A 15,617-nucleotide genomic window follows, 5' to 3' on the forward strand; every position below is an offset into this window, starting at 1 on the left:
ATGCGATTGGTGCATTGATAACTGCAGGCGAACGAGAGGGCAGCATATCAAAATTCGATGTGCTTTGCGGTGCCGGAAGAGTACTCATTTGCACCATTGAATGAGTAATGCAGCCAGACATTCGACTCGCCCCACAACTTCCTGCCCAAGTCAACAGCAGCACGCAGCGGAATGTCTATTTAGAATCAGATTTCTCGGTAATTTTCTTACAAACAACCCGTTCCCTCCATCCGATCGGTGTATCTGAATCACCAATCCAGGCAATCGGTGCACCACAACCTGTGCCCAAACAAGGCTCCCACAACCTGTACAATCCGGCAATATCGCTCGTCTAACGTGGAATAATCGGGCTGCCTATCTGAAGCGATTTTATGCGAACATTTATCTTATCAGCAAGCTTGCTCGAGCTATCGCCCCTCTGTGTGTGTGTGTGTGTGTGTGTATGTGTGTGTGTGTGTGTGTGTGTGTGATTACTTTGGGCGTATCGTGTATGTTTTTTAGCGATGATAGCGTACATTTTTAACCTGCAAGCCTGGGCGCGCCGGTTCAAGGGTTCAGTTTCAACGGATAACTTGCGGCGGTTTCGCGTGTTTTGCCGTGTCTGTGCGCCTCCGAACGATTCCGGTGCTTATGCGCTGGATGTAAAGTCCAGTCCCGCGAAGTGTGTGTGTGTGTGTGAAGTGTAGTTAATAATCCGTTCCGAAAAAAAAGGATCATCAAATTGCCCACCATGGTTCAGGTGTGCAGCTTTACAGTATTATTGGCCCTGGTAGCTTACGGTGGCTTTGCCAGTGGTCAGCAGCAAGGTAGGTAGGCCGGGTTGGGCGTGTGTCATGTGATTCACAGTGAAGGTAACAGTGACGAGCACAGTACCAGACCAGACAACACATCGCTAATCCTGCACTGTCCGGGGGTTTCCTAGCTTAGTGTTGTGATTGTTAGTATTAGCCCAAAGTGTGTCATGTTCCACGAAGGTTATCACACACAAGACAGGCGTCTAGAAAAGCGTATTTCAAAAGTTCCACAGAGTTCCTCATCAGAAAACACTCAAAATTTGCCAATCGAATAGAGAACCGAATCGCGTGATAAGATCTCTTGGAAAGCAAACCCACTCCAAAAACCGCACAGCTCTATCAAATCCATCTAACTTCTAGAGAGCTTATCAAATGGCTCACTTTTATACCCATTCCCGGGTCTGCCTGCCTATCTTACCGTACGGGTGCGTTTTAAGGCTACAATGATTTATTCTACACCGCCCGAAGGTCACAACCACGCTTTTGAAGATGCTTTCCACTCCGGGGAAGTGTGAAGATCTACCACACGCCCCATTAACCCATTATCTTGCTATCTGCGCTGAGCACATTTATTTGGGCCGCAGTAATTTGTGCTGGATGAGCTGGAAGCGTCCCTGCCAAGCTGCACTCGCATGTTGTACTAAAACTCATCATTAAAAAAGAAGGGGCCCACGTTTTACAAGCTAGTTCAACACGGCCATTTTATCTGGCGTGGAGCTTGCGCATATGAATAAGACTCTAGACTCAACCCCGGGAGAGTTCGGGGAATCGTGAATCATTTTTTTTGTCCAGGGGAATATGATCTCATTGGCTTAAAGTAGGTTATGAAGCATGAAGGTTACACCTAAACTATTCCCCAATCGAGTGACGGATTCGGGAGGAGGCCTTTATCTTTACAACTTCCGGACTTATGATTTGAATTTCGTAACCGCGTCCCCCGTTTAAACTTACTGTCGTGCAACACGAAGCTAGAACAGATGGGTAGAATATTCAACGCAGCATGAAGTATTCCATCCTTGCCATAGCTGTATCCGGTAGGGATCCTTCATGTAACGCAACAACCGAAAATAGTCCCCAATATCATTCACTGCGGCAAACGCTTGTTTCTTATCAGCATAGGGGTCGCTTCACGCTATCGATGATAAGCTGGGCAAACACTGTGCAAGCCCTGTACAGTGTGTCGATACGACACGGCTGGCACGATCAATATCGTCCAGCTTAAACTCGATCCGGTCCGCCGACCCAAAACGCGGCTTTTTTTTTGCGGTGAATGGTTAAAAATAAAAAGTCCATTCAGCATCAATCAACTGCACAGCGTTGCAGTAGATTGTCCCTCGAGAAGGTACCTCTAAGGTTGAAGTTATACAACACACCCTCTCCGCTGCAAGATAAGATACGCGTCACGTAGATTAAGTGTCGCGCATTGAAATAGCATTTTGAAACTGACTTCTAAACCCCTTCCCCCAATTTCGGTTCTATTCTTCCACTCGGTACAGAGCGCGTCTGTGCCACCGCACGCTACACCGCCGAATGTGAGCAACTGCAGCGCGGAGCGTCCGAGGTGGTGTGCGTCCACGTCCAGGACAGTGTCGAGTGTGCCCAGCGCATTCGCAACGGAACGGCCGACTTTGGTGTGTTCAGTGCGGAAAGTGTGCTACTTACCGCCACCCTCAGCTGGGAAGGGCTCAACGTCCTGAAGGAGCTGCGCAGTGCCGAACGTACGCGTGAATCGATCGACTTCCAGGCGGCCGTTGTGGTGCGCAGTACCCACCGCGGAGGAGTGGATGGGTTGCGCGGACTGCGCTACTGCCATCCGGGATTTCATTACAGCCGTACGCACCGCTGGACGGAGCGAGTGCTGAAAGACTTTGAGCGGCTCGTTGCACCGGTCTCCTGCGAAGGCTTCCGCACCGTGACCGAGATTGAGGCGGCTGCTGCGTCCAACTTTTTCGGCGAGTCCTGCCGGCCCGGTGTGTGGTCGCAGATACCGAAGGAGGATTCCGATTTAAGTGAGTGTATTTACTGTCTGTCCCGTTGTTTCTTTGCGTGCCTAACGCTTTCCCCCTGGTTGGCCATTTGCAGAAGAAAAATACTCGAATCTCTGCGCGCTCTGCCCGAACGCTTCCTCCTGCTCGTACGATGGCTTCGACAACGGGCATCAGTCGGCGCTCCAGTGTCTGGAACGCAACGGCGACGTGGTTTACGCATCCGTGCTCGAAATCCAGAACTTCTTCATGGAACGAAGCTCGATCGCGAACGATTTCTCGTACCTCTGCAAGGATGGCACACTGCAACCGGTCACCGGACCCGCCTGCCCGTGGATCGTACGACCATGGGGAACGATAATGGCGTCGTCGGCGAAAGCGGTCCAGATTGCGGCCCGGCTAGATGTGTGGCTGCGCAATTCGCTCACCTCGGGCGCACCTTGGGAGACGGCCATTATCGACATCCTGACGCGACACAACACGGACAAGATTGCTGCCACCGCGTCGATTCAGTCCCCGAGCGCGTACTACCTTTCGTTCGGCCCGAATGCCGCGATACCGGCCGTGTTCGATTTCTGCCAATCGACGGCACGCTGGTGCACGACGTCGCTGGAGGAGCAGGACAAGTGTGACGTACTGTCGAAGGCGGGCATCACTACCGGAGTGTATCCGGTGCTCCAGTGCAACCAGCCCACGACGAGCCGCATCAGCTGTTTGCGGGAAATTTCGGCCGACCGGGCCGATTTTGCCGGTATCGATTCCAACTACGGCTATCTGGCGCGTCAGTCGAACCTGGCCGCGGCACTGTACCAGGAGACGGAGAAGGAGAAGTACTCGTCCGTGGTGGTGCTGGTGCACGAGGGCAAGGGACACGATCGGTTCGAGAAGTTGCGCAACGCGAAGGCTTGCTTCCCGGAGTTTGGAGGAATTGGTGAGTGAGCTTCCTGTGGGAGCGACGCTGGGACCCTTGTGTCTTTACTTTACCACCTTGTGTCTCTTTCCAAAGCTTCCATTGCCTTCGTGAACGTTGGACGATCGCGTGGAATTTTCGATCGTAACGAGTGTGACTACGGCCATCTGATGAGCGAGTTCTTCTCGGAGTCGTGCGCTCCAGGATCCCGGGATGACATGCACGACCCGTCAGGAGAAAATTCGGAAAACCTTTGCGCTTTGTGTCGCTACGGGGATAAGCCCACACCGCGCGAGCTTGGCACTGATGACGACGGTCTCAGCACGGACGAACCGATCGACGATGCCGTCGAGGATGCACCGGTCGATGGAGTTGATCCCGCGCTCCGAATTGACGACAATGTCGGTGTCACTGTCGACCGGAACTTGCTGTGCGCTGCCTCGGACGCGAACCGTTACTACGGAACGCGCGGTGCACTGCGCTGCCTACAGGAAGCGGGCGAGGTGGCAATCGTGGAAGCGCAAAATCTGGCCGAACACGCCCAATTCCTTGCGATGAACGAGAGCGACTATCGCGTACTGTGCCGCAACAGTTCGCTGGCCGCCTACACCGGTTTCAACGTCGACGAGGAATGCTTCCTGACCACGATCGTGGACGGTGAGGTCGTGGTGCGCCGTGCGTGGGAAAAGTCGGACAACATCGTGCACCTGCTCAGCTCGCTCGATGTGTACCTGCAGAACGATCCCGACTTCCGGATGTACAACATTTTCGCCGGCCAGCGCAACCTGCTGTTCGAGGACTCGGCGCTCGGGCTGGTGTCGCCGCAGCACAACGAGCTGGGTACGTCGGTGAAAAACTACATCCGGCTGTTCGAAAACATTGAGGACTGCCAGAATGCGGCACCATCGACCACGATCGCACCGGGCGGTACGGGTGGTCGGGCCGCCATCCTTACGGTCAACTTTCTGCTGACCATCCTGCTCGCCGGCATCATCGCGTGGAGATTGTAATCACTTCCATCTAGGTACTAGCAACGTGCTCGCCGCCCGACTATGCAGTGTTTCGTTCCGGTCGCGCAACTTAACACATTTGTATCGTTCTTTTCGAAAAACAAGCGCACACTGTTCACGGCATTCCATTATGGCGATACAACGTGTAACGTAACCGGAGGCGTGGCGCCCCGGGACTCAACCCCGCAACGCAAAGTTCATTAGTGTAGTAGTCACAACGACACCAAAATACTAATAAAGAGAAAAACTGGAATCAACATGGGGAAGGTGTTCTCACTACCTGCTACTTCCCCTTTCAGTATTTTGGAGCGAGTTTATGATACTCGCCTGTATGTGAGAGTTTCGGAGGCCAATTTTTCCCCGGGCTCTACCGGATGTCTGCCACAGGACATCCGGTAGAGCCTGATGACCTTCGTTGTTTGATCCCGATTCGAAGACGACCCAGACGACCTCTCTACATCGTGTACATCCAATCGCTAAGTTCGCTTACTTGCTGAAAAGGGGCTTACTTACTTCAGAAGTCCGTTGAATCGAATCCCAATCGGTTGTCTTTCGACTTTTCTGGTGAACACATTAACGTCTTCACTCGATTCCAATCAAGTGCCTCCTGCAATTGAGACCAGATCGTCCGGCGCCGTTCTCATTTTTTTTTTCGATTATTTATAAACGCTTTGGGTCTTTGAGACTTCATTCGCCTCTTTCCTGTCTATTGTTACATATGTGTGGTAAAAACGATGGCTTAACTATTGCTTAACTATTATTCTTTTTGTAATATGGAAACTATTATGCTATAACTTTATAGTGCTCGGTACAGGTTGCTGATGTGTAAAAATCGGATGAGGCGGTTCTGCTGTTGCTTGTCGGGAGACAGTATGATGGCTAGGTCGGTATCTAGTTGGCAGGTGGTTCGGTGTGTAGTGTATCCATGGCAATCGGTAAGGAGGTGGTGGACGGTAATGTCGACGCCACAGAAGCTGCAAAGTGGAGGACTGGATCTTTCGAGCAGGTAGGAGTGGGTCAGCCGGGTGTGACCAATGCGAAGCCGGAAAAGGATTCGTTGGATGTGGCTGGAATCGGGATCGTCCCAGGGTGCGGTGTTGTGCTTGATGGAGAGGTCTAGGTTGTGCCAGGTGGTGTTCCAGTGTTGAGCGACTATTGCGTTAGTGAAGCGGATGGCGTCACGGCGCGAAAGAGAGCTGTGACATTTCGGAATGACCCGGAATCCAACAGAGGACTATTTCAGAAGATGGAAGGATGTCATCTAGGAGCTGAATGTGTGGGTCTTTTGAGGAACCGTGCTGACGTTTTGAGGAACCGTTCCGTGACGTTCGGAATGTCAGTCCGAAGTCCTTCACCGGCGGCAAGACGGATGGCTATTGCTTCGGCTGAAAGGATAGAGGTGTGGTTAGGGAGCTTGATGGCGCAATTTTCGAGGCTGGAATGGATCCCACAGCCGGCTGACTCCCGATTGACGGAGTCGTCTGTGTAGATGTGGTGATGGTGCTGGTATTTGGTCCGGATCGGGTGCGTAAAGGTGGTATTGGCGATGTGGCTGCTTTTTCCGGTTCCCCGGAGAATTTGTTTCAGTTCCCAGTCTATGGCAGGAGTGCTATGGTACCAGGGACGTGTTCTCCGGCGGCTGGATGGGATGATCGGAGGAAGCTGGTGGTTGGTGAGTTGTTGCAGGTCGGAGTAAGCTCTGGTAATGAGGCCAGTTGCGTCGATACCTTTCTCAAGGATCCGAGCTGCAGCTGCCACGCGTCTGTTGGTGATGATGAGCTGAAATGGAAGAAAACCGCTTTCGCAGAGGAGGGAAACAATCGGGCTGGTGACAAAAGCACCAGTGGCGTAGCGGATGGCTGTATGGTAGACGGGTGCTACTCTCTTCTCGAAGGTTGCTCGCTCGCGGGAAACAATCTCGATGCCGTAGAGTAGTTTGGGTAGGAGCCAGCCGTTGATGATGCGGTTCAGGGTTGAGCGGGAGGCCCGAGCTTTGCCGGTTCCAAGCATCCGGAACAAGTTTAGCCAGTTGTTTGCTTCCTTCTTGACCCTGTTGGAATGTGGAAGAAAAGAAAGCCTACTGTCGAAGGTTACGCCGAGTATGTCGACGCTATCTTTGTGTTGGGTATTGGTGTCCTATTAAAGGTTATTGATCGTCGTTGACTGCAGATATGGAGGATCTTGGACTTTGTGTGTGATATTTTGTAGCCAGTCCATCTCGACCACTGTCGTACCTTGTCAACCCCTGTTTGCAGGAGTTTACGAGATTCGCAAGCAGTATGAGATGAAGAGGCCAGGATAATATCGTCTGCATAGAGGAATGCTTGGATTTCTGTGGGAAGGGAGCAAAAAAGGGATTCCATACTGATGAGGAAAAGGGTTGGAGAGAGAATGGCCCCTTGCGGAACACCATTCTCTTGTGTGTAGGTGTTGGATAGTTCGGTTCCTATTTGTACTCTAAATGTCCTGTCCGTAAGGAAGCTATCAATGAACTTGGTTAAAAGTCCACCAAAGCCCCAACGAGAAAGTTGTGTAAGGATGGCATGACGCCAGGTTCGGTCAAAGGCTTTGGAAAGGGGTGCCGTTCTCATGACATGATCAGCCCACCGAAGTCTGCCGTGACTAGTTTGCTGTACAATAGGCAGTTCGGCCACCAAGTGACTCCACCACTGTTCTTCAACGTATACGGGGACAGCATCCTTGCCAAAGAGTCTTCCCTGTGGGTTATGCAAATTATTTCGGCGGAATCCTCTACCCCATCCTCGCTCTTTCTTCTCGGGTGTTGCTGCTTCAAGTACGGAGATTGATAGTAGATCTCGATTTTTGAGCTCGCTAATGGTCCAGTCACCCTCCTCGATGGCCAGTAAATTTCGGAAGGGCATGGAACACTCAGTCACCGCCGGCTTCGAATATTCATGATTTCATGTAAAATATAGTTCCGCTTCTTCCTCCTTTTATTCCACTCATAATAGTTCGTGAACTCATTCACATCCATTCACGGCCATCCAATCCTCCAATGAAGTAAACATCGATACGTTAAACTTATTGCCTCCCAACAACAGCTCAAATGAAACCCTTTTCCGGTGCGCAACTGTACGGTTGCACTCAAAACTCGACCGCCCCCCCCCCCCGCGTACGTTTGTTTTCCGAATTCAAAACATGCAATTCCTCCTATAGATTGTACGCTTTTTTTTTTGTTGTAAAAAGAAGACACTTTTTGTCACACGCACACGCTTTGTGGTGGTGCTGCTGGCAGCTGCTCACTCGTAAGTTGCTTTGTGCTATGGCTTTCTCACTCGTACGATTCGCTTTCTTCAACTTACGCCTTCAATATATGGTACACCGTCATCAGCACGTTCCAGAGCTCGTTCTGATCGTTCCCTTCCGGCGTCATGGAGTAGTGTTTCACCTGACCCTCGATCAACCGTACCAGCGGGCTGCTCTTGATCGCTGCCTTGCCGCGCTGATTGTTGGCAATCATTTTCCACACCGTTACGGCCGCCATCAGCACCTCCCCCCGGCAGGACGTGCGCTGCAGAGCGTTCCACAGGATGAACATGTAGTCGGACGAGGCCAGCAGTGCGGGCCGGTTCGCCAGGACAAAGGTGAGATTGCGCACGATCGCCATCGCAAGCAGGCGTATCTCTAGGTCGGATTTGCGTGTCAGCGCTCCCAGCACCGTCAAATGCCTGCAATAAAAAAAACAGGAAATAGTTTAATGGTCCACTTAAAGCTCGGAGTGCAAAGACACCACTTACCGCACTTCGCTCACGTCCACGTAGCGCGTGTACACCTCCCAGAACTCGAGCCACATGTGCGTCACCTCGATCCACGGTTTCTGCAGCTTGGTAACGCTCGGATGCAGCTTGCTAATGTTGTCGAACACATTCAGCTTGCCGATCAGGCTCCGCCCCTTGTGACAGCAGCAGCAATTCTTCAACACCCGCAGCGACACGCGCAACAGCTGCAGATCGTACTTCGGCCCCTTCACCTTGGCCGTCTCCGCCGTGGCCGTCACAATCAGCAGCTTCATGATGCTGTGCGGGTAGCCGGGGAACGTTGCTGCGAGCGCTTTGCACACGATGATGTGGCTCTCCGTCAGGAACGCCAACACCTGCAGGAAATCCATATGCAGCGCGCTGTGATTGCTAAACCAGGGCCAATACTGCAGCACGGTTTGGCACACCCGGTCAATCTGGTCCATGCGCAACAGCAGCGGCTCACCCGGCACACTGAACCAGGTGCCCAGCAGGCAGGCCAACTCCTTCAGCTCCGCAATGACGGCAAGCTTCTTCACGTCGCCATGCTTGCGCAAAAACTCCGGGTACGTTAGCCGTCCTACCAGCCCTTCGTGAATCGCATCGAACCAATCGAGAATGGTGCCGAGCAGATTGTGCTCCCGTGCGACCCGGCAAGCTTCGCCCGAGAAGTGTAGCATGGTTTGCAGCGTCGAGTACACGGTTCGCTTGTAGTTGGTGGTGGTGATCGCTCCCGTTTCCAGCTGCTGGCGGTTGCACGTCGATTCGAAGCGTCCCAACAGCGCCTTAAATATTAACGCCGACCCACTGCGCATCGTACCGTCCTTCGGTCCGTCGTCCGCTCGCTTCAACCGTTTCTCCTCGGTGTCCGCTGCTGTCAGCGGCCGGTTCGGGTTCGTGTTTTCCGTGTCGTCCTCCACCTCGGAGTACTCTTCGTCTGGAAACATTTGCGAGGACTTTAGCATTTCGGGCCCTTCCGCGTGCATGTCCATCGTTTCGAACTGGATCAGGAAGGAGGGATATTCGGCCGTGGGTGATGCGACCGCGTCCGACGTGTGCAACATTAGGCTCAGAAATTTTAAGCACATAATTTGAAATCCTGCAACGGTGAAGGGAAACGTTCGTTTAATGCACCTTCACACAAGCGGTAGATGTGTAAGGATCGGCCGCACTTACCTTTCGATTTGTGCAGAATGCCATTCTCGATCATCTTCGCGATCGGCTTCACATCCTGATGCTCAAACTCCAGATGGATCTGCTGCTTCCCGTTCGGGGTCACTACCAGCGCGCACAGGAACCGCATAATGCAGCACAGCGTCTGCTCCATCACGGGCTGCGTAAGCTTCCCGTACAGCCACGGGTTCAGCATGTAGATAATGCTTTCGAAGAAGTTCTGGTGGCCACCAAGCAGCATGCACAGCGGTTCGCGGGTCGGTTCGTCCATGCAGCGCAGCAGCAGCAGGCAAACTTCCGCCACCATCAGGCAGACGGCCCGGTTCGGCAGCATTGCCTGCTGTTCGACGCACTCCAGCAACCACTGGACGCAACCCTTCTCGCCGATCAGCTGCCCAAACTCGTACGGATCCAGCTCGAGCAGACAGCGGTACAGCACGGCGAACGCTTTCACCATGTCGGCCGAGATGACCGAGTCCTGCTGCCGGCTGTCGTCGTCCAGCAGGAACTCCATGCAGGTGTAGGTTTCGAGCGAGCGGACCGATTCCTCGAAGAACTGTTGCTTTGCCAACAGCTCCAATATCAAGTCCACCGAGGCGTTCGTCGTGGAGTTCGTGTTCGCAGTGGCGGCACTACGTCGGCTGCCTGCCGCGCCATCCACCGGCAGAACGGACGAATGCAACGAACCATCCTTCTCGTTGATGTGCGACAACAAATTCACAAACAGCCCGACGGCCGATTCCTTCACCAAGCAGGCCTCCATCCGATCCAGCATCGTGCTGATGCAGCACGCGTGTATGCCACCGGGAAGGTAGGCACACTCCTTCACGATTGCAGCGGCACCGGGCAAGGTGCGTGCGATTTTGGCCAGAATGTTCCAGGCAAACGAGCGCACCAGCGAACAGCTGTTGCCACACTGCGTAGATACGGTTTTTAAATGTTTCGCCTTCCACTCGAACCCAGCCACCTCGTCCACGGAACGTTCGAGCAGATGGGCGATCGCTAGCAGACACGATCGTACGATCGCGGACCCGGTAAAGCTCGTCGATCCGACGAGCCGGATGCAGAGCAACAGCTTCGGGATCACCTCACCAATATCGATCCGGCGCACATCGTCCAGCAGGGCGGCCATCGTTTCCAGCACCTCCAGCAGCGACACAATACGGGGAACGTCACACTTCTTCAGCATCACGTCCAGCTGCTCCAGTGCGGTGTTGAACACACGCAAATCCCAACCATTTACGCACTTGGTCGCCCGTTCCACTGGTTTCGCCATGCGCTCCGTAATCTCGCGCTTGCCCTCCTTCCGGTCCTGGTCGGTAGGGCTCTTGGCGCCGTTGTACAGCTGCAGCAATCCCCAGAGCAGGTTCGCATTCTTCCGGTACAGCGGCTCGATGCACTCGTCCGAGCGTAGCAGGGTGAGGAAAAAGTTGTCCTCCATCGCCAGCACCGTGTACAGCCAGTCGCGTATCATGACGAACCCGAGGTGCAGCATGATGCCGACGACGTTCAACACCTCCACCAGCATCTCCTGGTCGGCCACCGTCAACGGGGGCGTGTGCAGGTAGCGCTTCAGCGTGGTAATGATCGCATCCTGCTGGCAGATGGTGTTCTTCAGCGGAAAGATCAAGTTCGTCTCGAGCGTGGCCAGCCCAACGTACACGTCCGCGTGCGCTTTCGCGGAACCGAGCCGCCGTAAGCTTTTGCGAAAGATGGAAAGAAAGTCCACCATCTTCAGCCAGCGGATGTCGCGCTTGGTAAGGCGCAGCTTCGCATCGAACCCCATCGCCGTCTTGTTCCCCGGATAGTCGAGCGGACACTCGTCGTCATCGGTCGTGGATGCGGCGTTGCTGGCGCGTTTCGTGCTGCTGGGTTTAATCATCTTTTCAACCTCCTCGTACCAGACCTCGGCAAAGGTGAAGCGGATGAACCGGTTCACGTACTGCTTGAGGGGAAAGCCGTGCGGCAACTGATCCCCCCCCCCGTTGACGAGTGAATGTACTCCGTTTTCACCCGCCCTCGTGTCACCCCCCGGCGGCGGCGCTGCATCGCTTACAATGCTCTTAAACAGCTCGTTGCTGCTCAAACTTTCACGGAAAGGGCTCTCGCGCCAGTGGAACGACGAAATGAAGGGGATTGAATAGGAGGCCGTGGCACACACGTACGGCAGCGACACTAGCGGCAGTGTTCCGGTAGAGCAATCGGCAAACAGCAGCAAGTACAGCAGGGCGCAACACTCTATCCGGAACACCGGAATGTGGTGGTGGGCAAGCAGTGCCCGCACAATCAGCTGACACGCCGTCGTGTTGGAACCGAGATACCGGCGGAACGTCTTGATGGTGAAGCACAGCTTCGTCAGTATGCCCACGGCCGGGATGGCTGCATCCGGATAGTCTAGCTGCGGTTCCACCAGCAACGATCTGCTGAGCGCCTGCATTACCAGCACCCAGCCGGACGTGTTGTGTATCAGCTCGCACAGCACCGGATCGTCCGCCATCACGTTGAGCTGCGCTAGGGCGCTGCGTCGCAATGCCGGATCACCGTTTTCCTGCTCGAGCACATCCAGCAGCGGCTTGACCGCACTCGCATCGTACACGTTGAGTATCGGCGGTCGCGGAATGCCGTACGGCACCTGCAGCAGACAGATCGTGTTCGGTATGGTATCGCTGATGTGCTCAATGCGGGGCGCAAACTCTTCGCTCCGCTCGACCGAACTGATCAGGAAGAGTACGCGCGTCAGTGCTTCCTCCCGGATGCCGCTCTGGATGTGGAACAGCAGCCGCAGATTGCCCTGCAGTATATCGAGCCACGGTAGACCAAAGTCCGGATGGAACATGCCGATCACGACCCGGCCAAGCTTCGTTTCGTTCAATCCGACCGCAGCCGCCTGCAGGAGTGGCGCAATCGGCAGAAGAATCTCCTGCACGTCCACCCATTTCTCGCGCAGGTATGCCTTTGAGTTGCACAGAAACAGTAGCATCGTTTCGGCGCACTGGTGGATCTGTGGAAATGGCACGCACGGATTAGTTAACGTGAACCAACATGCTTTGGGCCTATCAATTTTAGCTTCCTGGACCTCGTTTCGCTCTAGCTGGAGAGACAAGCCGAAAGATCGTGCGATACCCTTCTAAAGCTGCTCTTGATCTTCTCTAAGGCCACATATAAGATATCGTAATCTAAAACATCCTTGTTTCCTTCGTTTATGCCTTTGATTTCCTACATACCGCCTCCTTATGATTGAGAAACCTTACCTTGCTGTTCTGGCTGGTATACCCGAAGCACGTGATTTCGGTGAGAATCTGCAGCGAAAGTGGAATACCCATGGCGCGCAATTTCGGTGCCGAGCTGGAGAGCAGACCGCGTCGCGTAAGGATAGCTCCATCATCCAGCTGTCCAATAAAGTCCTTCATCATGTTCGCACAGATCTCGTACACCTCGCTGTAATGGAAAATAATGAATAAATAACTACTTCCTCTGTAATGGAGCAAAGAACGAACATAAAAACGCTCCATACCTCCTTATTTCTTCATCCTCGTTTGCCAACAAACGCACCGTAATCGATTCAATTATGTCCCACAGAGGTTCGTCTTCCGTGATGGAACTGGAACAGCTAAAATGCGTACAAAAAAAACAGCAGCAAAGAACGATATTAAAATGCGTTCATTCCTCACATTCCCTCCCGGTTCAGTGCTTGCCACCGATCGTCTTACTTGCCAACCGCTTTCAAAACACAGCGCACCAGATCGATCGATCGATGAAGGCACAGCGTTTTGATCGCTTCCGATCCCATGATCAGCACGTGTTCGTCGCCAAGCTTCGCGTTCACGCTCGTGTCCCGGATAAGCTGCACCGCCGGGATCAGCTTTCCCTGCAAGCCCATCAGCACGTTCAACAGTGGTGCGCTGGATTTGTCCACCAGCGTGCCCAGCTGATTGTACATCTCCGTGCACGAGTACCGCAGCGCATAGTCGTACATCGCAATCAGACACTCTTCGCGCCAGACTCGGTCCGAACTGGCCAACGCTTTCCGGTGCGCAGACGAGCTAAGCTTGATGTCGACAAATTTGTACTGCAGCGTGCCCGACCTGCCACCGGCACCGGCCGCCTCATCGGCTTCATCCTCCGCCTCCGGTTCCTTTTGCCACAGCCGCACAAAGTCGAGCAAAATTTGCATCGTAATGCGGTACCGGGTGCGGGTGTACAGTTTCCTCGAGTCCTGCTCCCACTCTTGCCGATAAAAGCGGGCCAGATGGCCGAGATCGCCGCACAGCTCGCCGAACCGGTGGGCGGGAATTTTTTGCTGATCGGAAAAATGCTCCGTCATCAGGAATGTGGTCGTTTGGCTCAGCACTATCAGCATCATGTTGGACGCGAGCTTGTCCACGTCGCTCGACACCTCCTTCAGCTGGTCGATGCACAGCTTAAACATTTCGTACACGAACGCACCGAGCGATATCTGGGTGCGGGCGCGCTTCTCCTGCACCGGAATGTACGTGACGGTAAGCATCCGCTGGCGTATGCGCTTTCGGAACGATTCCACCAGGTACAGCAGCATACCGTACCCTTTGCGTATACCGACCCGCCCGGTCTGTATCAAGCGCAGCAGGGAGAGGCCAATGTACGGCGGCTGCAGGAAGAATTCCGGTGGGTAGTTTTTCGTGTACGACACGATGTAGTTGAGAGCGCGCTGATAATTTTCCTCGTTCGTCTCATCGAACAGTGAGTCGTTCAGACGCTCCAGCACGCCGACCACATTCGAGTCCTGCACATCCCAGCATTCGGTGTAAAACGTGTCGTCACCTTTCCAGCGAGCTGCGAACGAGTTTACCGCGCTCCTTTTACTTTTCCCTCTGTCGGCCGCCGGTTCGCCTTCATCGTTGATGAGATCGGTCGCGTCCAACTTTAGGCTGCCCACGCTATTCGCCACACTGTCCAGATCGATGCTGGTCATGCTGGAGGACGTGGTGCTGGTGGTGGTGCTCGTGCTAGTGGTGGGGATCATGGAACCGGATTTGATGCGTTCCACCTGCTTGATGATACTTTCCACCAGCTCGTCACACTTGGCGTTCGTCCCAATGAGGTAGCGAATTTTCATCAGCTCCTTTATCACTCGCATCGGCGTGAAGAATGTCACTATTTCCAGCCCGTATTTACTCTGATTTTGGAACGATGGAATAGAAAGGAAGAAACAAACGAGCGAAATGTGTTATTCTGCTTCCTTTGCGAAGATGTGCCGATCGCGCCCATACCTCGAGCAAGAGCGACATAATCTCCAGCACGGTCAGCTCCATGACCAACGGAACGTGCCCGAACCATCGTATCAAGTTCTTGAACAGGGCGGATGCGTTCACGCCAATGTCCACATTCTCCCACAACGCTCGTCTCAGCGTGCTCTCGATGTCGTGCAGCGAGCGGACGCGTATTTCCTGTATCGGGTGCACTGAAAGGAAAAAGTGCATCATCAAAACACATGCACACACTCATGCACCATCCCCCCCCTGTGAGCGCGCTTGTTCCCGCACTCACTTCCGGGAGGCGCTGGAGAGGCGTCTCCTTTTTCGGCGGACCAACCCCTCTACTTACGCAGCTTTTCCAACGTGGCAGGATTAAGCGTGCTTGCCATTGTGGCGTACGCAGCACGTGTCGCCGCTACCGGTTAGCGGGTAAGGCGTACAATTAACGAAACAAGCGTGACTCTATTGTGCGGCTTCGGCGAAACCTAGCAAACAATGCAATCTTCAGCAGAAACAAAACTGGCGGTTATTCGCACCCGGCATAGCTCTTATTTTGACGCCCGCTGTCATCAACAACGCTTTGGCGACGTTTGACGTTTCTACGATCCCTTCGGGAACGGCTCAACTGTCGTCCGTTCCCTGTGCCCAACGCGCAATATTGGAGCTGTTTCGCATTTCGATTTGAGCGATTGTTTGAGAATCGATCGATTGTGTAGAAAATTACAAAAAAAAAATTATATTCATTTTTTTGGT

The 15,617-nt window shown here is 53.6% G+C and overlaps 2 protein-coding genes across 2 annotated transcripts; one reads left to right on the forward strand and one right to left on the reverse strand.

Moving 5' to 3' along the window:
* Nucleotides 1-518: 518 nt before the first annotated feature.
* On the forward strand, nt 519-4,956 carry LOC118507244 (transferrin-like). Its single transcript, XM_036045507.1, has 4 exons — nt 519-806; nt 2,291-2,803; nt 2,877-3,710; nt 3,786-4,956. The coding sequence occupies exons 1-4, from the start codon at nt 731-733 to the stop codon at nt 4,697-4,699; spliced, it is 2,337 nt and encodes a 778-aa protein (XP_035901400.1). The 5' UTR covers nt 519-730; the 3' UTR covers nt 4,700-4,956.
* Nucleotides 4,957-7,611: 2,655 nt separating this feature from the next.
* LOC118507232 lies at nt 7,612-15,444 on the reverse strand. The gene is made up of 8 exons (XM_036045469.1): nt 15,214-15,444; nt 14,880-15,070; nt 13,341-14,785; nt 13,145-13,240; nt 12,882-13,068; nt 9,634-12,631; nt 8,458-9,556; nt 7,612-8,388 (listed from the first exon to the last, which is right to left on the reverse strand). Exons 1-8 carry the CDS (start codon nt 15,251-15,253, stop codon nt 8,019-8,021), a joined length of 6,426 nt encoding a protein of 2,141 aa, XP_035901362.1. The 5' UTR covers nt 15,254-15,444; the 3' UTR covers nt 7,612-8,018.
* Nucleotides 15,445-15,617: the final 173 nt, after the last annotated feature.

This window comes from Anopheles stephensi, chromosome 2, assembly GCF_013141755.1.
Source record: "Anopheles stephensi strain Indian chromosome 2, UCI_ANSTEP_V1.0, whole genome shotgun sequence".
NCBI classification, from domain to species: Eukaryota; Metazoa; Arthropoda; class Insecta; order Diptera; family Culicidae; genus Anopheles; species Anopheles stephensi.